The sequence below is a fragment of the Selaginella moellendorffii genome, unplaced genomic scaffold (genome assembly GCF_000143415.4).
Source record: "Selaginella moellendorffii unplaced genomic scaffold, v1.0 SELMOscaffold_2, whole genome shotgun sequence".
NCBI classification, from domain to species: domain Eukaryota; kingdom Viridiplantae; phylum Streptophyta; class Lycopodiopsida; order Selaginellales; family Selaginellaceae; genus Selaginella; species Selaginella moellendorffii.
This window is the reverse complement of record NW_003314263.1, coordinates 941,861-963,817: the sequence shown is the minus strand read 5'-3', so window position 1 is coordinate 963,817 and position 21,957 is coordinate 941,861. Positions and strand designations below refer to the sequence as shown.

Genomic DNA, 21,957 nt, shown 5'->3' with positions numbered 1-21,957 from the left:
AAATTTCGACTCCAAGAACCCTAAAATTTCCCTAGTCGTGGCTACCAGATGCCGGAGAGTCAGCCGGCAGAGGCCGGTCAGATCCACGGCACGTCGTGCGGCCACGTGTCTGACGATGTCACTTCCCGGCGGAATATGCCGCGGGATATTCCGCCGCCATAGCCATGGCACTTTGCTAGCAGCTTCGCGGAGGGCTTCTCTTTCTCTCCTCGTTGCTTGATCGTGACGACGAAGGGGAGGGAAATCGCGAGGAGCGCCCACACGTGCAACGCATCGACGCTGTGACTCTTCAAGGCAAGGCCGCCGCGCATTTTCCACATTTTCGCGGCAGGGCCGCGCTAGGATCCAGCAACAACAGGGCAAGGAAGGAGGAGCGCCATAGCTAGGCGCCGGCAGGGACGCGAGCGATGAAAGCGCCGTCGATATTCTCCTGCCTCTACAATCTCCCCGGCCATTGCCTGCTCCAGAGCAATCCCGCGCGGCTGGGCTTCTCGGATCTTCCTCCGGCGCCTCCCGCGGAGGAAATCATCCCCACAGAGGTAGAATCTCTCGCTCTTTCTCGCGGATTTCGAAATATTTTTGGGATTTTCTTGGATGGATGGATGGATGGAACGGATGGATTGAGAGCTTCTTTCTGGCATTGTTTCGCAGGACACGCATGCCAAATTGTTTGCCACAGAGCCGGTGTCGTTGCCCGGAGGGATTATCCTTCTCAAGGTCGGTCGAGTAGTACTAAACAAGAGAAAAAAATCTCTAGTTATGTTTTGTCGCTTTAAGAAAGAGCTCTGACAGGATCATCTGGTTGTCTCCATTTCTTCTTTCTTCCAGGGCCGGATCACGAACAGCGATGTTGCTGGCATCCCCAGCGCTGATCTAGTTCCTGGAACGTACGAAGGTAAGCTGTTGCTTTCTGATTCGTATGATCAAGTGGGCATTGCTGACGACTTTTCTCTTCTCTCTTCTCCAGGAGGATTGAAGCTCTCGGAATGCGCCACCGATCTCGTCGACACGCTGCGACGTGAGATCCAAGACGGGCAGCTCTCGTTTCGAGGAAAGCGGGTGCTTGAGGTGCGTGGTCGACTTGATCAACTCTTTCGTTTCTATTAAGTTATCTTATGCTTTGTTTGAATTGGCCACCACCAGCTCGGTTGCGGGCATGGACTTCCAGGCGTGTTCGCTTGCATCAAGGTAGGCTAGAAGAAAAACGTGCCCGGCATCTTGACTCTAGCCAAGTGTAACACTCGTTTGTCTTCCAGGGTGCCTCCACAGTCCACTTCCAGGACTTCAACATTGAAGTTGTCAAGCGGCTGACGATCCCAAACGTGTCAGCTAATCTGGACTATGCCCGCGCACGAATCTCTCGCCACAATGGCTCGCTCACCCCGACGAGGAGCATGGCCGTGTCGCCCGACCTCCGCTACTTCTCCGGCGACTGGGCCGACGTCCAGAACCTCCTCTCCCAGGCCAGTCCACCCGACTTGGACAACGACACCAACGTCGACTTTGGATTCAGCTTCGACTACTCGTCCCGGCCATCGACGCCGCTCGGCGAGCACTCGAGGCCATCGACTCCGTCGACTCCGGTGGGCGACAGGGAGCCTTCGCGGCCGTCGACGCCAACCGAGAATGGTGGACGCTCCAGGAGGCGCTCGAACGGGAGCCGGGCTTTCGAGAGCAGTCGAGAATGCAGCGGGTACCAAGAGGATGGCTACGACATCATCCTCATGTCCGACACCATTTACAGCTCCTCGTCTCTCTCCAAGCTTTACACCCTGCTCAAAAAGGTACTGTGTTCTTCTCTTTGCCGTCCCTTCCTTAGTTTTCCCTGTCCTTATCTTTGTCTGTTTTTTCTATTTGTTTTCCACTGTCCACTGTTTGACCCCGTCGGCTTTTGTTGCAGTGCCTCAGGCCTTACTACGGTGTCGTGTACGTAGCGGCGAAGAAGCACTACTTTGGACGTGGCGGTGGCAGCCGGCAGTTCAAGAACATGGTCGAAGACGATGGTAAGGCTCTTTGCTTTGATCGATCGCTTGGTTCCATGGCTGAAAGAAAGCTCTTGCTGTGACAGGCATTCTAGGCGCTCATCTCGTTGCAGAGTTTCCCGATGGCTATTCGAGCACGCGGGAAGTGTGGAAGTTCTTCTTCAGGTAGAGATTCTTTTGCTCGTCCGGTACATCGCTGACTGTAGGGGAGATCCCTCTCTCACGATTCGAGTGTTTTGCGGGGATTTGCCACGTCTTGACACGGCAAATCTAGTTTAGAAATCCCCGGCACCTGGCATTTGTAACCCAAAGCGTCAAGTCGGCCTTCTCGTGGATATGATCCAAGTGGAAGTATTCTAAAATTTGATTACCTCTCAGCTCCGCAGAGGCAGGGGATCTTCTGATCCTCGTGAGGAAATTTGTAGTCGTATGTAAGCTCGGTCCCGGGAGCAATGTGTGTTCTTGCGTAAATAAAAACACGTTTCTGTCCCTCCACTGTGATGATCTTGGGATAGCAGTTTGGCTGGTGTTTTATGAAACAGAAGATGAGAACGTTATTGTTACAAAGACTTTGGAAACTCACCTCGCAGGAGTGATTTATAAACCTTCCGAGTCCTCCGCGCTGGGTGGCATCAATCTATACGATCAAACACACCAAGATTTTAGTCCCAGATCTGGGTGTAAGAAACTGATTTACCACAAAGCCATCGCCAACGCGGAAAAAATAGCTGCTACCAAGTCCCTGCCTTAAATATCGAACTTCTCGAACGTCTGCCACCTTAAGAAAAAAAAGAAGAACCATAAGTTTTGGAGAAAAGAACGAAGAAAACAGGAACGGTATTACCTTTGGACGAAGAACTTCTCCGACGTACTCCACAATGAAGTCTTCAGGCTCAATGACCTCCATAGCCACCACTCCCCATGCGTGTATCTTGCTGCGCTGGAACTTTAGCAACTTTTTGCGTGCTCTCATCTTCTCCATAGCTCTTGAGCCGCCGAGCTTGCGAACCCCAGCTCTGTTCGATCGTGCCGACGGTAAAGTCCCAGCTCTCTCCTTGGCCCTGGATTGCTTGCGATCGATGCAACAGTAACTCTCGTAGCTGGTCTTCCATAGCTTCCACTCTGATCCAGGCAGTGAGCTTCGTGCACAGCCTGGAAGTTGCGGTTGTCTAGCCTCGTCCTGCTGCAACAATATAGCTGGTACAGGCCGCTTGGAACTCAACGATTTTAGCGGAGAGCCTTCGTTTTCTTCTTCTTCTTCGCTGAGTGTAGAATCACTAGATTCATCAGTCTGTTCCTTGATAGTAGCGAGCTTTGTCTCCGATTCGGAAGCTAAACTGACCATCCAGTCAGAGAAAACAATGAAACGAAATGAATCAAAAGAGACAAGACGTACCTTTTGCATCGGTGAGCTCCGTGAGCTTCAGCGTTCGTTTCTTTGCCACGGCCTTGTCTGTTTCCAACGGAATCGCTGTCACCGTAGTAGTGTCATTTGGCTTCTTTGTCTTGCGGAAAACTTTTAGTACCAGCTGCGGAGGTTCACTTCCAGAGACGGTGTTCTTCTTCTCAGCCGGAACTGAAGCTGGAGTCGGAGGAATGATCTCTTTCACCACCTTCACCGGTTCAGCGACTTTTTTCTTCTGAACAGAGTCGAGATTGGTTGAAGCTGGAGGAATGGTCTCTTTTACCACCTTCAACGGTTCAGCGACTTTTTTCTTCTGAACATGATTGGCTGGAGCTGAAGCTGGAATGCTCTCCTTTACAGTCTTCAACGGTTCAGCGACTTTTTTCTTCTGAATGGAGTCGAGTTTAGCTGGAGCTGGAATGCTGGTCTTTCTCGAGTTCTTGATGACAACCTTCAGAGGGCAGCTCCTCGGTTCAGCCATTGTTTTCTTCTTCTCGTCGACTAAGATCGTAGTCTTCTCATTCGCTAGAACTGGAGCTGGAGTTGGCACGCTGACCTCAGTTTTTTTATCACCGGTGGACCTGTTCAAGCTTTTGATGACAACTTTCAAAGGACCGCCTCTTGGTTCAGGAACTTTTCTCTTCTTCTCGTAAGGCATGAAAAGGTCGAGATCGACTGCATCTGGAGCTGGAACGGTGGGCTCTTCTACGGCTTTCGAAGAACAGTTCCTCTTGAGACGCTTGAAAACGGTGGTTTCGTTCGTCCCGACAGGCGTAGGAGACGAGTCTGCGGTAGCTTTACTATCTTCGCTGTGCTCGTGCTTGCTGTCTTCGGAGATAATCTCTACCACCGGTGAATTGGGCATCGATGTCAAGTTTTCTTCTTGCGGTTCTTTGGTCCAGGTGGCCATTGCCGCCGCGCTCTCTACCGCTCTTTCGGCTCTTTCCTTCAACCTGTTGATCCTCCAAGATACCAGAGAAGTCTCCATTGCTGGCGTGCTGTCTATGACTTCAACCGTTTGCTCCTTCCTGTCTTTGTACTTCCTCACGCAAGGGGAGCTTTCCATCTCCGACGTGTCCTCTCCGTCTATAGCTTTCTCCTTTCGACCAGCTTTCTCGTAGGTCCAATCCTCTATAACTGACGTGGTCTCAATCACCTCTATCACCGGCTCCTTCTGGCTCGCTTTCGCTTTTCGTTCGATGTCCCACGTGTGCAGATACTCTCCCACAATGGCGTCTACGATACCTCCTCGTGCTGCTTCAAGCACTCCGGAATGAATGCACTTCTGAATTGCCGCCAGTGAGTTGGACATAGGATCTTCCAATGTCGAGTCGGTAACATACTTCTCACAACACTCCACCAACATTGCTGACTTCTGTGAATGTCCTTCCTGTAAAACGAAGGCGTGAATTAAAAACACATAACAAGGAACGACGTAGCATGTACCATTTCTTTCGACCCTTGAACGCCATCGGGAGAGGAGAGCTCGCAATCTGAGCTATGAGGTGGTCCGCTACCATCAGGATCAGAATAGTCCTGAACAACGAAGCTGTTGATTGTGAACAGCAGCAGACAATTAAAACGGATGGACTTACCTCCGCGGTTTGGGAAGCTTGTTTCCCCCAATACTTTCTCGCTGTTTTATATGTCTGCAATGCCTCGTTCATACTGCTGATAAAAAACCACCGAACCGTAGTTTCATAGATGTCGTAATGAAGCTTTTTCTGGAAGGCCGATAGAGACTTATCCACGCAGCTCTGGGCGTCCATCTCCTCGCCGAGGAATGATGCCGACTTTGGCATGCATCCTAACAGCGAAAGCACCGTTTTGCTTTTCGAAAATTTTAAAAGTGTCTCGAGAGGGATTGGTTTGATGTGTTCATACATGTGACGAACCTGACACGAGTTCAACGTGTTAGACCCCAATACCGAAGAGTCAGTCTAGCCATACCAGTACATTCTTGTCCATAATGCCCTCTTGAAGTCGGGTTGACATAAATGAGAGCGAAACTGGGCCATGCATTTCCCCGTTATCATCCCAGTAATTCCAACAGGCACTCTTCAGCAGCTGTAACCATCGGATGATGAGGCCGTCCATAATCAAGTGAAGAAAAGAAAATGATACCTTCAAGGCAGACTTGTGCTCGCGGTCCTCGAAAACATACTCCAGTCGCTTCTCGGACTGGGGGCAGCTATAGTATGGATGGCCCGACTTGCCGCACGTAAAGCATTTGTTCTGCCTGAGGTACTGGTTTTTCTCCGCGTCAGTAAGTTTCGTCTTGTACAGAACACAGGCATTATCCCCAACCGATCGAGCGCTTTCGTTTCGAGGGGCATCACCATCTGAAAACATCGGGCACTCGAAGAGAAGGTGACCACTCTCGTGGCAATTGAAGCATCGCTTCTCATCCGCACGTCTTCCACCATCTTCCTTGTTGGTTACAGAAACACTGACTTTTCTTGGGCAAACTCTGCTCTTGTGGCCTTCTTCACCGCAGTTGTAGCACTGCTTCCCACGGCCTCTCTTCCTGTCATCCTCGGACGGCCTCAAACGTTTTGGCGATCGTTCCCCTCTCTCGGTCTTCAGCGGGCACTGGGCGCTCAGATGCCCAACTTTACCACAGTTGAAGCATGACCTCCGGTCTCGTTCGTTATGTCGTCCTGGACTCGGAGATCGTTTGCTCTCAGGCTTACGTTCAAAACCGGGAGGCAAGTCCTCCTCACTTCTCGCACGGGCTTTCGCTGCAAGTAATTCAGCATCTTTTCTGCCATCGTGATGATCTCTCCGACTACTAGCATAGTAGTCATAAGGCTCCCTGTCCGGCGATCTTTGTCTCTCTCTCACGCGCTGGTAATCCTGTAAAGAAAAGTAGTTAAGAGAGAGGTACATTTTCTTTACAAAGCTCGAGTTGCACTGACCTTTGCAGGAGGGTAAAAGTCCGGAGCCTCTGCAACAAGGAACTTCAAGCTGAGAGAAAAAAAAATAAAAATAAAAATCTACTTACCTCGACCAGAATAATGGCGTTGCGCGGAAATGCGGCCCAGAGAGCTGGATGACACGAGAAGAACTTACTAAGCCAGAGTTATAAAAGAGAGCTTACCGTGGTGGTGACATTGTTCGTCCACCGAGATCGTCATATCTATAGTCTTCTCTTTTGTGAGTTCTTGCTAGCATATAATCATCCTCAAAATTGTCATAAATTTTGGGAGAAGAATCCTCCTCCGAGTCCCAGAGGTCGTATGGATCATACCGTGGCAGCTGCTTCCTGTCCCAAGAAGAAGTAGAATCCCTGCCATAGCCACCCTGGTAGCTCTTCCTGCCATTCTCAGGGTGGGATCTGGCATTGGAATTTCGAGCACGAATCGTCATGCCGCCGCCTGTCCATAACACGGAGCGGTTGCCAAGGGATTTCTGGAAAGATTGAAACTCCAACTCATCCTCCTCGTCCCAGCCAAGCTCATCCTCCTCGTCCTCCCACGGCATTGACGAGTAGCCCCCATGCCGCGAGGATTCCCTATCCCTGTCGCTCCTGGAGCGTTTCCTGTCGAGATTCCTACATTCTATGCGGCAGCTCCTACCTCCATCGACCGCAAAGACCTGCCTCATCGCGCTCGCGTGCCGGGAAATCGCTCCGCTGCTAAGAAACCCTTCGCCAGAGCACCATTCCGAGAATGCCAGGCACTAAAACCCTAGCTCCACCATAGCCGAGAGGTTTTAGCAAAATCCCCATTGATCGGGCGGCCAGTAGCACGCCAAGTGGACAGCGCTTGATCTAGGACGGCATATCCCTGTAGACTAGATATTTTGGCAGTGCTCGAGATATTTTCGCGGAAAAACCCTAAACCCTTAGGGCACATGTGTTTGGCGGGAAATAGATTTCAAACAGAAGAAGGCTGGGCGTCGAGAATTAGGGTTCTTGGGCGGGCCAAGAATCTCGCCCAGCTGCGCCAGATCCATGGCGCGATCACCGCGAGCGAGCACAGGCACAGCAGATATTTGGCCAATCTCATCATCGACGCGTATGGGAAATGCGGTAGCGTGGAGGAGGCCCTTGCGGCGTTCCAAGGGATCGGCAGTCCCAATCTGTTCTCCTGGAACACGATGATCGCCGTGTTCTCGGAGAATTTCCTGGCGGTTGAAGCCGAGGGGATCTTCTGCGGCATGCCGCTGCGGAATCTAGTCGCTTGGAATTCGCTGTTGCTGGGGTTTGCCCTCCAGAGGCGATTGGATCGAGCTCGTGGGGTCTTTGATTCAATGCCCGAGAGAGACGTCGTCTCTTGGAACACGATGATACAAGCTTATGCTAGCGACCGTGATATCGGCAAAGCGACGGAGATTTTTCTGGCGATCCCCGAGCCCGACATTGTCTCATGGACGTGTATGGTTGGAGTTTATGCCCAGAATGGAGATCTAGAACACGCGAAGGTACTCTTTCATCGAATGCCTCAAAGGAATGTGGTTTCTTACAATGCTCTTCTTCCAGCTTTCTCTCAGAGCTTTCACGTTTACGAAGCAAAGAGGATGTTTGACTCCATGCCAGAGCACAGTGCGTTTTCTTGGAATGCGCTGATGCTCATCTGTGCTCGTCATGGACTTCTCGGAGAAGTGGTAAGAATGTTTGACGAGATTCCAGAAGCTGGGATTGTAACTTGGAACATTTTTCTCCAGGCTTACGTCCGAAAGGGATTGATCCGAGAGGCAAAGGCTGTGTTCTACCGAATGCGTCTGTGCAATGCGGTGTCATGCACCGCGATGATTTTAGCCTGCGGTCTTAACGGAGAGATGGAGGAGGCCACAAAAGTTTTTCAAGGTATGGTGGAGCGAGACGTAGTGGCTTGGAACACGATGATCCAAGGTTTCCTGGAGAACCATCTGTGGACAGAAGCTAAAGCTCTCTTTGACGAGATGCCTCACAAGGACGTGACTTCTTGGACGAGCATGGTTTCGGCATTTGGTCGCCAGGGAATGGTGGAAGAAGCAAGGAAGATGTTTGAAGCAATGCCGAAGTACGACGTGGTGTCCTGGAACGCTATGATCCAAGCTTACGTTGATGCCGGGAGATTGGAAGAGGCTAGAGCCATCATGGACAGAAGTATGCCTGCGACGAACGAGTTTATAGAACCATGGACAGTTTTGATGGTCGGGTATGCTCGAGCAGGCCAAGCCGAAGAAGCCAGAGAAGTTTTCGCGAGAATGCCGGGGAAGAATGCTGCTGCATGGACAGTCATGCTGGCTACTCAAGTCTCACAGGGAAATGGTGGCGACAAGTTACTTGAGGCCAAGAAAGTTTTCGACGAGATGCCGGAAAGGAGCCTCGTGTCCTGGAACCTCATGCTGGGATCTTGCTTTCAAGCTCGCGAACTCGAGCAAGCCAAGGTGGTGTTTGAAACAATGCCCGAGAGAGACGAGATATCCTGGAACACAATGCTGGCTGGCTACGGTGTTCATCACGGGAAACTTTTGGAGGCCCAGGAGATTTTCTACACGATGCCAGCTCGCAGCATTGTCTCCTGGAACTCACTGCTCGGATCTGTCACTGGAAACGGCAACTTAGAAGCGGCAGCGCGGTTCTTCGAGCGTTTTCCCGAGAAGAACGTCGTCTCCTACAACACCATGATCGCGGGGAATGCTCAGGCCGGAGAGCTGAGCTCTTGCTTCAATCTGGTGGCGAAGATGGCAATCGAGGGACTCACTCTGGACGAGCAATCCTTCTCCAGTGTTCTGGCTGCGTCCAGCCATGGCGGAAAGCTAGAACAGGGACTCCGCCACTTCGTGCTCATGAGCGGCGACTTTGGAATCACAGCTTTGAGGGAGCACTACGATTCAGTCACAGACATCCTGGGACGGGCCGGGAACCTGGAACTCGCTCGAGAGGTCGTCCAAGCCATGCCATTTCTCCCGGATCTTCTGGCTTGGGGATCGCTACTCGGTGGCTACCAGATGCAAAGTGGCCAAGGCTTCACGCAACGAGCAGCCAGGAGCGTTTTCGAGCTGGGCTTGGGGCGAGCAAACAACCATACCAAGTGGTAGACAAATTCACGTTATATCATTGTTTTTAAAATATGATTTGTATGATCAAACTACACCCTGGTTTACATTTATCTCTTCATGTACTAACAGTAGGCGCTCACTAAGTTGACTGATGGAGGCATGGATTTAACACACTCACGCTGCTCGAACTTTCTTGACAACCAAGTCGCTACTAAAACCGGGAGCACTGCTCTTCACTCCACAGCACCTCCTCTTTTGAATCGTCTTCTTCATCTTACTGCTGCAATTCTCAACGATCCAGGGATGCTCCAGCACACCATCCAGCGTCAACCTCTCGCTCGGCTCCACAGCCAGCATCCCGCAGATGAGATCCTCCGCCTCGTCTGAGAGAGGACAACCATCCGGGAATTCCCTGGCTTGCAACAACTCTATCTCCCTGGACTGCTTGTAGCCTCTCAACAGCTCATATGCAATCACTCCCAGCGCCCACACGTCCATGGATGTAGTGTAAAAGCTCTGCAACCTTGCGTCGCCATGATCATCCTTGCAGCTCGTCACCTCCGGGGCCATATACTTCCCGGTTCCACAGCACTGCGACATCTCCTTGGGGTCGTCTGTGGCCACACCGAGCGCAGCATTTGCTCGAAGAGCGCACTGCGACCGGTTTAAGTTCTTGGATGGCATGCGCCACTACTTCGCCAGCATTCCTGTGGCCGAGGCTGAATTCCAGGCTCGTGGACGGAGGCCACACCCTGCAAGATTTCTCCCGCATGCTCCTGAGCAGCGATGCTGACGACGCCAGCGATCGTCGCCACCACGCTGCCAATAGGCGGCAGAGTGAGGCTTGTCAGGATCCAACACGCTGCTCGTGTCTCCCGCGTGGCTGTGAGCTTCCAGCAGCGAGTTCCAAGTCCCCAGATCCTTGCTGCCTCGATCCATGGAGTGGAAGACTTGGCGAGCTTCGTCCAAGCTCCCGCACTTGCCATAGAAGCAGCAAAAGATATAACATGGCAGGGGACACATGCTTCCTGTAGTCATTGACACCAGTGATCCTCCCAAAGTAGACCATGCTGTTGTTAAGAAAGGGCTTGTGATTCATGGCCGGGACGTGAAGATCGTGGAGGACGAGCTGCGTGATGCAGTAGCCTCTCGTCTCCACAACCTTGTGCTGCCATCTCTGATCACCTCTGGAACTTCCACGAGCTCGTTTGTTACCAGTGTTCAGTCCTCGCAATCGAGGACCTGTTGCGTAAACGCTCTCAATCTTTGGCTACGGCGAGAGTGGCAATGAGAGGCTGGCGGTGGAGCTCGACGCTCTTTGCCGCGGGGGGGACCTGGAAACTGGGAGGAAGATCCACGCCGAGGAGATTGGATCACTCCACAGGGACGATCTCGTCGTTGGGAGCTTGCTCGTCATAAAAGGTCTAGAAACATAAAGTAATTTTAAAATCTATGAGATTTTGCAATTTAGTAATAACGCCCAAATATATTTGCCTTTACACAATCTTTTTGCTAGGGCATGTTGGTACGAGTGAAGTAGCAATGATGAAGAGTGATATAAATGACTTTAAGTTGGGTTGTGAGACTATTGTGTATAAGATCAAGCATAAAGCAAATAGTGAATTTTTTTTGCATACAAATGAATTCAAATAAATGATTACCCTATTAAAGACTTGATCATTGATGACATACTCCAAAATGGAGGCTTACAAGAGGAAACTAAGGTAAAGATTGAGACACTGGCCCATCTTTCAAAGATGCATAACCTAGATCTTGGATTGAATAATCCTCCAAAGTGCAAAACAAAAAATGAGTTATAATATTTAAGCTTCTGGAAGTTTTTAGGGATTAAGATTATTACCATTTTTTAAAGGAGTCGTGTCAATGTTTGTTAAAGGATGTGTTGCTCAAATAAAAAAAAAACTTAATGAATATAAGGCAGCTATTGTGATTAGGCAAGCAGCCAATGCAATCCATAAGATGCACAAGGGGGCATTGCTCATAAAATATCCTTTTAGGGTTTAGGGAAAGCTTGTTTGGGAATATAAAGCTCATAGACTTTTAGAGCATTATCAAGGTTTTCAAAGAAGGGATTAGGGGGATTGACTGAAGTGGAAGCCAAACAAGCATAACATGTTTGGGTTAAAAGTTTTAGTTTGAAAAATCAAGTGCAGGATTAGAACTCTTAACAAAGTGCTCGAGGAACGAACATGAAGCATACAATAAGTGAGTTTTTAGAAAAGGGATACAAAAGGATTAATACATGACATATAGAAGTGTTGAGATGAAGTCTAAGGTGGAATCTGACATGGAGTCCAAAGTGGAGTTTGAGGTGGAGTCCAAGATAAACCCAAAATGGAGTCCGAAATGGACTCAAAATGGACTCAAGATGGAGTCTGAGATGGACCTAAGATGGAGTTTGAGATGGATCTAAATAGAGTCTAAGATCGATTCGAGATAGAGTCCGAGATGGACCTGAGATGGAGTCTAAAATGGACCTAAGATGGACCCGAGATGGAGACCAAAACTGAGACCAAGACAAAGATCGAGACTGAGGCTAACTATGAGTACAAGATTGAGTCCGAGTCCGAATATTAATACAGGCTGTGAGGTGAAAACCCAAAGCGATCGACCCTAGGGGGTGGGGTTTCAAGGGGTTCCAAAAGTATAGTAAGAAGAGTGTGGGGGTTGGATTCTAGTGGAACCAATTTGGCAAGAAAAGGCTAGTGTGGTTTAGGAAAGTTATACCCATGTGTTGATGATGATATAACCATTGAGAAGTCCAAAACTAGAGTGAATATGGATAGACAAATAAATAGCTTGGTGAAGTGTTCAAAAGTTGAGAAGTCCAAAGCTAGAGTGAATATAGACAAACAAATAAGTAGTTTGGTGAAGTATTCAAAAGTCAACTCTAATTCCCTCAGGAGATCAAATGGTCAATATTCCTAGTCCAAGTGTGGGTGGCACTACCTATTTGGATACTGGCATGGCTCATCAAAACCTTGCTTTAACCACATGGATAAAGTGTAAACTCTTGAATTTGGACTTCCCGGGAAGTCACCCAGTCCAGTATTATTTAAACCCAAGGACACTTAACCCCAAATATCTCAAGACCCTTAACCGATTAAAAGAGGGGGTGCACTCTTGTTCATGGGCCTTTTCCTTCTATAATTGAACCCCATGTATCATCTCTCAAGTCATTCCCTTTGGTTGTTTACATAAGGCACATAAAAGTAGATGGTGGGAAGAGTACCCACGAAGCTCGTGTAGGGTTGGGATGTTTCGAAATGTTGTCCCAAAGTCCCAAACTGTGGAAAGGAAGAAGAGCAATCTGTAAGCGACTAAATTTTCCATTCTACTTTAGTCACTTAACCACACCTCCGACTACTTGGAAGAGTCTCACTCACAACCTCCATAGGTCCTATTTTGGACTTAGGGACTTGCTAGCCCCAAGAATGGCATCCATGCCACTCAACCATTGCACTTGGTCCAAGTGCTCCACGTGTCCAATCCCATGACCAACACCCCAAGGTACTACTGACATATCAGCCCGTTACGCTAAGGCCATGCCCATTCACCTTGGTCACATTGGTGGTCCAACACCACCTACATCACAGTCCCATCTCTCAAAGATTGGGGCATCCGTCCATGAGTGATCATCCCAGATCCACTCCTTAGCATCTTTAGGATGCTCATAGACATGGGGAATAACCTTCCCCAATATCCCCTTTCCGGTCCCCACCAAGTCCCTTTCTGCCCATGGCCATGTTTGCCAACACTACCACTGGATCAAGGCCTACAGGCCCGACCACTAAGTCCCACAGTCCTTTGGGACTTCCTCCTCACATGACTGCATCCTTGGTCTCTACACCATAGGATGGCTCCTCTTCCTTTTCACAATCTGGGACCTTGGGGCAACATTTTGGAACACCGTGGCCTTACACAAGCCTCGTGGGTACTCTCCCTGCCTTCTGCCTTTGGGTGTTTTAGCCGTGGGCTTAGAGCGAGGTTCTGTTGAGCCACACCAGGTATCCAAGTAGGTAGTGCCACCCATACTTGGACTAGGAGCATCGGCCAGTTAATCTCCCGGGGGAACTAGAGCCAACTCTTGAACACTTCACCAAGCTACCCCGCTTGTCGGTCTGTGTTCACTCTAGTCTTGGACTTCCCAGTGGGCAGCTCATCACCCAACACTGGGTACAGCCTTCCTGGGCCAAATTGGCCTTTCCTGGCCAAACTGGCTCCACTGCAGTCCTCCCCCTCACTATACTTTTGGAGCTCACCAAACCCCCCAAGGTCTGGGAGACGAATGCTTTGGGCTTTCACCCTCTTAGACTCGAACTTAGACTCAAACTCGGACTCGGGCTTGGGCTCGGTCTCAGCCTCGGCCTCGGTCTCGGTCTCGGTCCCAATCTCGGTCTCGAACTCGGACTCCATCTCGGGTCCTTCTCGAACTCCATCTCGGATTCCATCTCGGGTCCATCTTGAACTCCATCTTGGTCCACCTCGGACTCCATCTCGGGTCCATCTCGGACTCCATCTCGGTCCATCTCAGACTCCATCTCGGGTCCATCTTGGACTCCATCTCGGACTCCATCTCAGACTCCATCTCGGGTCTATCTCGGATTCCATCTCGGTCCATCTCGGACTCCATCTCGGGTCCATCTCGGACTCCATCTCAGACTCCATCTTGGGTCCATTTCGGACTCCATCTCGGGTCCATTTCGAACTCCATCTCGGTCTATCTCGGATTCTTCCATGTGTCATGTGTCGGTCCTCTGGTGTCCCTTTTCTAGAGACTCACTTATCTTTCACTTCATGTTTGTTCCTTGAGCACTTCGTTGGGAGTCCCACTCCCGCTCTTGACCTTTTCAAGTCGGAGCTTTTAGTCCAAACGTGTTACGCTCGTTTGGCTTTCACTTCAGCCACTACCACGTGGCACCCTTCCAGCTCCACTTTGGGGCCTAGGGATTTTGTGTCTTACACAATCCACTTGTGTGGTGACCAAGGATGCAGTCATATGGCAAAGAAGTCCCAGAGGTCAATGAAACATAGTGGTTAGGCTTTCAAGCCTTGACTTAATAGCAGTGTTGGCAAACATGGCCATAAATAGAAAAGAACTCAGTAGGGACCGAAAAAGGGATATTAGGAAGGTTGTTCCTTATGTCTATACACATTCTAAGGATGTTAAGGAGGGGATTTAGGTTGATCACTCATGAATGGATAACCCAGTCTTTGAAAGACAAAACTGTGATGTAAGTGATGTTAGATTATCAATGTGACAAAAGCAAATGGGACTATGTTGGTGGTACCTTTGAGTATCGGTCATAAGATTGAACATATGGAGGACTTGGACCAAGTGTAAAGGCTGATATAAATGCCATTCTTAGGATTACCAAGTTCCCAAATCTAAAATAGGATATATAGAGGTTGTGAAGGAGACTCCTTCAAATGGTTGAAGGTGTGGTCCAAAACGTCCAAAACGCATGGATACGATGATCTGGGCGAGAGAGTAGTGATAAAAAATATGGGTAAAGGCGAGGAGGTTCACAAGCAAATCCTCAAGGAGTTTGAGATCATGGTAAATTGCAAACACGAAAACGTTTTGGACGTGATTGACATGGGGCTAGACAAGGACGGGAATTACTACATGGTATTCGAGCATACTAATGGTAACGTGTTGGAGTACCTACAAATGGACCTTTCGAAAGCTGGCAAGAATCTGAGCTTGGTTCGAGGTTTTTCACCAGGGAAGAGAAGATCAAGGAGATAATGCGCCAGCTCCTTCTAGGGCTTGCATGGCTGCATGAACGTGGGGTGGCGCACCAGGGCATGACAAAAGATAACGTCCTGGTGAAGGTCAAAGGATGTGTTTTCAAGGTGAAGCTGGGTGATTTTAGCTGTGCGAGGAGGCTTTGCAACAATCCCCCAGAAACAACAACCCTGAAAGTGGGAACCACGGTGGACATATGGAGTGCTGGGATATTGCTAGTGGGGATGCTCTTGCCATTGGAAATGCCTGAGCTACCAGAGAAAGAGGCTAAAGGAGAGGTGTTGGAGACGATCAAAAAATTTCTCCGGGCTTTGGATGATTTAATCAAGGACAAGGACGCCCTGGAGTTAGTCAAATCGATGCTAGCGTCTGACCGGCAAGCTTTAGCTTTCAGATATTTACATCGCAATACCCAATAACATATGATATCTTAGATACAAAATATTGTAAGAAAACACTAAGTAAAAATATGAGTTGTGTCCAACACGAAAAGAAGATAAGTAAAATAGACTAATAATAATATGGTAGAAGAAACTGAACTATACTAAAAAGTGTTTAGGAAGGTTTATAAATTATAAGTATGTTTATAATTATAAATACAAGATTAATCTCAACGTTGTAGAAGATCCCAGGAACTCTGGTAAACAAAAAAGCTTGGCACGTTTTTTTTTCTCTATGCTTTCTGATCCTTTTTTCTTTTCTTTTGTGTGTGTTTGTAGTGGTGGTGCTCTCTTGACGAACCCAGACAGGTCCTCTGCAACCGCGCCCAACGTAGGGCTGGACATGATCAAGGAAGCTCAAGGAGAATATGCTGTCTGCAGTGCAGGCGACCAAGATTTAAAGAGTTTTTTTCCTTTCTTTTTACATTTGTAATTAAAATAAACTCCTTTTTCTCCATCTTTTTCTTGAAGTTGGGTGCCTTTTCTGCAAAACAAATCCTTTAGGTTTTCCTAACCATTCATTTTTTCGAGCGATGGCAGACTATGTGTGGGCGAGTGGCGCAAGGTTGCTAGGCGCTGGAGCGGATGGAGAGGTGAGGGTTGGGTTCCACCGAAAGACTGGAGACAAAGTAGCCATGAAGAAGATGTACGAGCACGAGTACCTTTACGATGCCATCATCAACGAGTCGGAGATCCTGGAAGAGGTAGTGCACGACAACGTTGTCAATCTCCTTGGGTTGACCTGCAACAACCAGGGTACGTTCATGGTGATGGAGCTCATGGACAGGAGTTTGAGCGATGTGATCTCGTCACGCAAGCTTGGGGAGCACGACATCAGGGCCGTGATGCGCCAGATCCTCAAGGGCCTGGTGTGGATTCACGCGCACAGAATCGTTCACCAAGACGTCAAGACGAGCAACGTTCTCGTCAAAAGGGATTGAGAGAAGAATAAGTTTGTGGTGAAGCTGGCAGACTTCGCTACCGCAAGGAGGCTGCAGACACGCCCCTGGTCGAACAAGGTCGGGACCTTAACGTTCAACGCTCCGGAGCTTCTCAAGGGTGCCACCAGCTTTGGCACTGCAATTGACGTATGGGGCGCCGGGTGTATATTCGCGGAGATGCTCCTGGGTAGCAATCCCTTTGACGTGCCCGACGAGGAGGATGGGGACTCGCTCGACTATTTTGTGGCTGATTTCGCCAAGAAGCTGGACATTGATGGCCGTGGCATGGGCTATCAAGACAGGCGCCGCGAGCAAGCACGCGAGAGGATCTTGGAGAAGATGGCGTGGTGGAAAGCCGAGGACATGAAAAGCGGAATTAAAGACCCCGATGCGGTGGAGCTGCTCAAGAGGATGCTGGCAATTGATCTGGCGAGGAGGATCTTGGCGCAAAATGCCTTGAAGATGCCATATTTCCAAGAGAAGGCCGACGACACAGCCAGGCTAGTGCTCCTGACAATGACAACTGTGAGTGGAAATTTTAGACCAGCTTGGGTTAAAATCAACAATGCCGCCCCATCAGTAGCTACAATGTAAATAATGTTTGTGAAGACTGTGAATGTATACATTCAAAGTTTTGCAAAACATTTTATCTTTTTCTCTAAATAGATCATGTAAAGAAAAAAATTAAAATAGATATTATATCAATAATTATAATTATGTTTCTAATTTTGTCTCCTGGAACTCACTGCTCGGATCTGTCACTGGAAACGGCAACTTAGAAGCGGCTGCGCGGTTCTTCGAGCATTTTCCCGAGAAGAACGTCGTCTCTTACAACACCATGATCGCGGGGAATGCTCAGGCCGGAGAGCTAAGCTCTTGCTTCGATCTGGTGGCGAAGATGGCAATCGAAGGACTCACTCCCGACAAGCAAACCTTCAGTGTTCTCGCTGCGTCCAGCCATGGCGGAAAGCTAGAACAGGGACTCCACCACTTCGTGCTCATGAGCGGCGACTTTGGAATCACAGCTTTGAGGGAGCACTACGATTCAGTCACAGACATCCTGGGACGGGCCGGGAACCTGGAACTCGCTCGCGAGGTGGTCCAAGCCATGCCATTTCTCCCGGCTTGGGGATCGCTACTCGGTGGCTATCAGATGCAAAGTGGCCAAGGCTTCACGCAACGAGCAGCCAGGAGCGTTTCCGAGCTGGGCATGGGGCGGGCAAACAGCCATACCAAGTGGTACACAAATTCACGTTATATCATTGATTTTAAAATATGATCTGTATGATCAAACTACACCCTGGTTTACATTTATCTCTTCATGTACTAACAGTAAGCGCTCACCAAGTTGGCTGATGGAGGCATGTATTTAACACACTCACGCTGCTCGAACTTTCTTGACAACCAAGTCGCTACTAAAACCGGGAGCACTCCTCTTCACTCCACAGCGCCTCCTCTTTTGAATCGTCTTACTGCTGCAATTCTCCACGATCCAGGGATGCTCCAGCACACCATCCAGCGTCAACCTCTCGCTCGGCTCCACAGCCAGCATCCCGCAGATGAGATCCTCCGCCTCGTCTGAGAGAGGACAACCATCCGGGAATTCCCCGGCTCGCAACAACTCGATTTCCCTGGATTGCTTGTAGCCTCTCAGCAGCTCATATGCGATCACTCCCAGCGCCCACACGTCGATGGCCGCAGTGTAAAAGCTCTGCGACCTTGCGTCACCCTTGCAGCTCGTCACCTCCGGGGCCATATACTTCCCGGTTCCACAGCACTGCGACATCTCCTTGGGGTCGTCCGTGGCCACGCCGAAGTCTCCAATCACCACCTCGTGCACGGCAGCAGCGCCCAGCTTGACGAAGACGTTCTCCGGCTTGAGATCCCGGTGGACGATGCCGCTGCTATGTATCCCCTTGAGCGCCTCCGCCAGCCTCTGGATGGTCTTGGCGGCCTCCTCCTCGCCCAGCGGCCCTCCCTTGATCAATCGATGGAACAGGCTAGGACCGCACAGCTCCATCACCATGGTCCCGTAGCAAGCCCCGCCGCTCCTCTCCTTCACGAAGCCCGCCAAGGAGACCACTCCAGCGCAGCCGCGGAGCTTGGACATGAGCCGGAGCTCTCTCCCGGCGTCCCTCCCCGCTCGAAACATCTTTCCGGCGTAGCTCGTGGCCCCCTTGAGCACGAAAACCTGGCCCTGGCTCCCGCAACCCAGCCTCTGGCCCCTCGTGTAGATCTTGAGGAGCTCGGCACAATCATCGTCCTCAAACTCAACGTCTTGGCGGACCATCGCAGAGCTTCTCCTCTCGCGCAAGCTTCCTTGAGATGAGAAATAAAAAGGGTAGAAACCCTAGCTTCTCATAACGACTATTTGTCGACGGTTGGGATGGCGTTCTGCCGTCGGATGAGATGTGACTGCGATCTAGCCGAGAATAATCTAATTGTTTATTGAATATTCACTATTGACCCGTCACCTTCTTGGGAGTTGACGCCCCAAGCTTGTTCTTGGGGTTGTGCGTGGTGTTGAGTTGCCAGACCAGCTTTTGCAAGTTCCCCGACCTCCCCGGCAAACACATCAAAGTTCTTCCTAGTAGTTCATCCACTTTGCATGCGTTAGATCGAGGAGTGAAGGTTTGGAAACTTGCCTTTGTATGAGAAACACGCAACTCCTTGAGAAGGAGCACGAGCTCCTCCAGTTTCCAGTTGATTGCAAGTCGTTTATAATCCTAGAACAAAGCTTGCAAGGTGAATCCTTGTGAAGAACATGAAAGGTTTGTAGAGGAAGCAAACCTTGTAGCTTTGCTCGTATACAGGATATGCTTGCAGTTCTGGGAGCCTCAGCCGCTCCCTGTGCTTTCAAATCCTCAATGTCTCGCTCACTAGAACTCCTTTTAAAAACCAACATGTTAAACTCATTTAGAAACTACTTAAGCTTGTTTTTTTAATTTTTTTAACAAGTTTTTGTTTAATCTCACTTAATGAGTTTTTCTTAATCATTTTAACGTCTATATTTCACCATCAATGATTCTAACCAAGATAGTCTTTGCCGATTTTGATATGTAAGTGCATAAATGTTCTGAGGCAAGCCTTTCACGTGTTGCAGCCAGGTGACTTGGCCTTCCTCTCTACTTCAAAACCCTGATCAACATAAACATACCAAGCTTCATGAGATGTCCTTGGTGCTCTCACTTGAAGAATATCATGAGATTTTGGCCATATTGGAACAACATTTCCTGATTCAAGAAGTTTACATGGTAACCTTGAGGATTTTACATCCTAAACAATTTGATCTCCACGCCATTTTCCATCTGGGATCAGAACCACACATATCTCATGCTCTATGAGCTCAACAGGTTGAATGCAATCAACGCTGAACTTATGCATTGCGCTTGTAAGCAGATGCATACTCGAAAACTCATATTTTTCTGGATGGCCATTTGTTATTTCATAACGAAAATAATCTGCTGCAAAGTAAACCTGCAAGAGAATACAAAATATACATAGCATAAAATAAAATAAAATATGCTTTAACTTGTAGCTTTGTTCAAACTTATGACTAAAAGCATATTTAAACTTCTTAATCCAAGGAAGTTCTTCCCAAGTTCGATTCTTCACTACAATGTGAACATTTTAGCCTCCAAAGATATATCCCACTGCGAAAGTAAATTTGAAGTGAATCACCTTGTTATTGGACTATGCATCCTCACTTTTATTGTTGAATCCTGCAATTGCATTAAGCTCATGAACACCAATAGGTCACTTAACTCCCTTGCCAATAAGAATTCCCTTCTCCTTTATCAGATCGTCCCTGTTAGAGTTTGGAGCGTCTGCAAATAAAGCTTTAGCTACTGCTTGGCAAAATACTCCATTACATCATGTGGAAAAAGGATTGAAAACATTGCAGAGAAAGAAAGTGTTTGATTTGCATTGGTGTTTTTAACTTCTTGCAAGCATTTTAAACCAATCCCTCCCAATGGTTTCGAGGAAGAAGATGATCATGATCTTGAAAGAGTAAAGCTTGTACTCTAGTAAAAAACAACCTGGGAAAACAACAAATTAGAAGTATTTTATCCTATTATTATTTGAAGCACCTGTTATGGATCCTAGAGAAAGTAATATGTCCATTTGTTTGTGATTTGTCTTCATGTTGTTAAATCTCACTAAAACATTTTACCAATAAGCCTCCTGATTATAAACAGTCCAAAACTAACAATCGCTCAACATTTCAACCATGGTTTCATCCAAAGTCATAAAAAATCATTGCAATAACACTCCTGATAATAAACAGTCCAAAACTATCTAGATCTCCTAGAAGTCCTATGGTCTCATCCAAAGTCATAAAAAATCATTGCAATAACAGTGTTTAGTTATATAAGTTTAAGATCATCTAGATCCTCTAGAAGTCCTATTGTAAAAACTGATGATGCTCACATGCTTTCCAAAAAGCTAAGCATTCCAAAGGTCTTTCTAGCGGTCAACCAACTTTCATGCTTGAGGACCTCTTCTACAATATTAGCTGAAGTCCTTCCTTTGCAATTGCTTCCTTCTTAGCCTCTCAGACTTTCTTCCACATCATATTATTTGTATCTGCAAAAGCGAAGAAATAGTATGCATAGCATCAAAAACAGAATCATGGAGTAAGTCTAGACCATGGTAAACCCAATGTAGAGCAGATTTGCCTCTTGGTCCATAACTCTTTTCTGTAGAGGTATTTCCCATTTGAAGATGATTAATAGCTACCTCGACTTCTTCCATCGTTTGACATTGATCTCAGTCTCTTGGTTTTCTGCCAAACATCTCTATAAAGTTTCTACTTTCTAGTATTACGAATTGAGCAATATCTACATGGATTTCCTCCAGATTTACTGCAGAAGAATAGAAAATATAAAGTGGTTACAAATGATTAAATAGAAGAAAGAACTTACTAAAGCTCATCTTCAATAGCTCACATGCTGAACTTTTGTTCAAGCCCTAAAATCTAAACTACTGAAAGTTAAATATAAAGTTTATCTATAATGAATATTTAGTTGCGTGTCCATTCAGGTACAAATCTTCTAACTGTTGCATGATATGATCTAAAAAGACGTCAAGAACATTTGCATTGTCCATATTGTTAGGTAGCTCATCCTTCTAAATATACAATACTGGCAGAATGAGTTCCTCAACCTCGTGAATGCCTTGTGTCCCTTCGTTGAGCATGACAATATTATGCTTCTCATTTTAGTTGATGTTACTTGAAAACCATCAGCACATAGCATTAGTGCTAAATTTTGTGGATCACCATTTGCAAACCTTGGATTGCATGGGACATCACTGCTGCATTCTGGGCATGTAGTAAAACTACAACCCTGACAATGATTGTACTATTGACTAGAGAACGTATATGTCTTTGTGGCCAAGTCTGAATCCATCTCTTGCATGACAA

General features: G+C 48.1%; 4 protein-coding genes across 7 annotated transcripts; 2 read left to right on the top strand and 2 right to left on the bottom strand.

Annotated features, from left to right (window-relative positions):
- The first annotated feature begins 167 nt into the window (after positions 1–167).
- LOC112341569 (histidine protein methyltransferase 1 homolog) lies at positions 168–2,471 on the top strand. Of its 2 annotated transcripts, XM_024661903.1 has the most exons (8): positions 168–539; positions 652–717; positions 829–895; positions 968–1,068; positions 1,144–1,188; positions 1,257–1,784; positions 1,901–2,003; positions 2,069–2,471. In XM_024661903.1, exons 1-8 carry the CDS (start codon positions 408–410, stop codon positions 2,149–2,151), a joined length of 1,125 nt encoding a protein of 374 aa, XP_024517671.1. In that variant the 5' UTR covers positions 168–407; the 3' UTR covers positions 2,152–2,471. The 2 variants fall into 2 exon arrangements, with proteins under 2 accessions (XP_024517671.1, XP_024517666.1); XM_024661898.1 differs by having other exon boundaries at positions 829–1,068.
- Positions 1,667–7,101, bottom strand: LOC9661971. 2 transcript variants are annotated; one of them, XM_024661862.1, is made up of 13 exons: positions 6,488–7,098; positions 6,392–6,435; positions 6,306–6,334; positions 5,512–6,243; positions 5,338–5,454; positions 4,983–5,282; positions 4,834–4,923; positions 3,379–4,777; positions 2,827–3,314; positions 2,680–2,760; positions 2,566–2,619; positions 2,354–2,505; positions 1,667–2,274 (listed from the first exon to the last, which is right to left on the bottom strand). In XM_024661862.1, exons 1-13 carry the CDS (start codon positions 6,991–6,993, stop codon positions 2,253–2,255), a joined length of 4,014 nt encoding a protein of 1,337 aa, XP_024517630.1. In that variant the 5' UTR covers positions 6,994–7,098; the 3' UTR covers positions 1,667–2,252. The 2 variants fall into 2 exon arrangements, with proteins under 2 accessions (XP_024517630.1, XP_024517636.1); XM_024661868.1 differs by lacking the exons at positions 1,667–2,274; positions 2,354–2,505; positions 2,566–2,619; positions 2,680–2,760 and having other exon boundaries at positions 2,957–3,319; positions 6,488–7,101.
- Positions 7,102–7,734: 633 nt separating this feature from the next.
- LOC9660770 (pentatricopeptide repeat-containing protein At4g02750) lies at positions 7,735–9,486 on the top strand. 2 transcript variants are annotated; one of them, XM_024661692.1, is made up of 3 exons: positions 7,735–7,812; positions 7,871–7,995; positions 8,056–9,486. In XM_024661692.1, exons 1-3 carry the CDS (start codon positions 7,758–7,760, stop codon positions 9,415–9,417), a joined length of 1,542 nt encoding a protein of 513 aa, XP_024517460.1. In that variant the 5' UTR covers positions 7,735–7,757; the 3' UTR covers positions 9,418–9,486. The 2 variants fall into 2 exon arrangements, with proteins under 2 accessions (XP_024517460.1, XP_024517454.1); XM_024661686.1 differs by having other exon boundaries at positions 7,871–9,486.
- An 8,424-nt stretch (positions 9,487–17,910) lies between these two features.
- LOC112351535 (calcium/calmodulin-dependent protein kinase type 1G-like) lies at positions 17,911–18,822 on the bottom strand. Its single transcript, XM_024689604.1, has one exon. The coding sequence runs from the start codon at positions 18,820–18,822 to the stop codon at positions 17,911–17,913; it is 912 nt and encodes a 303-aa protein (XP_024545372.1).
- Positions 18,823–21,957: the final 3,135 nt, after the last annotated feature.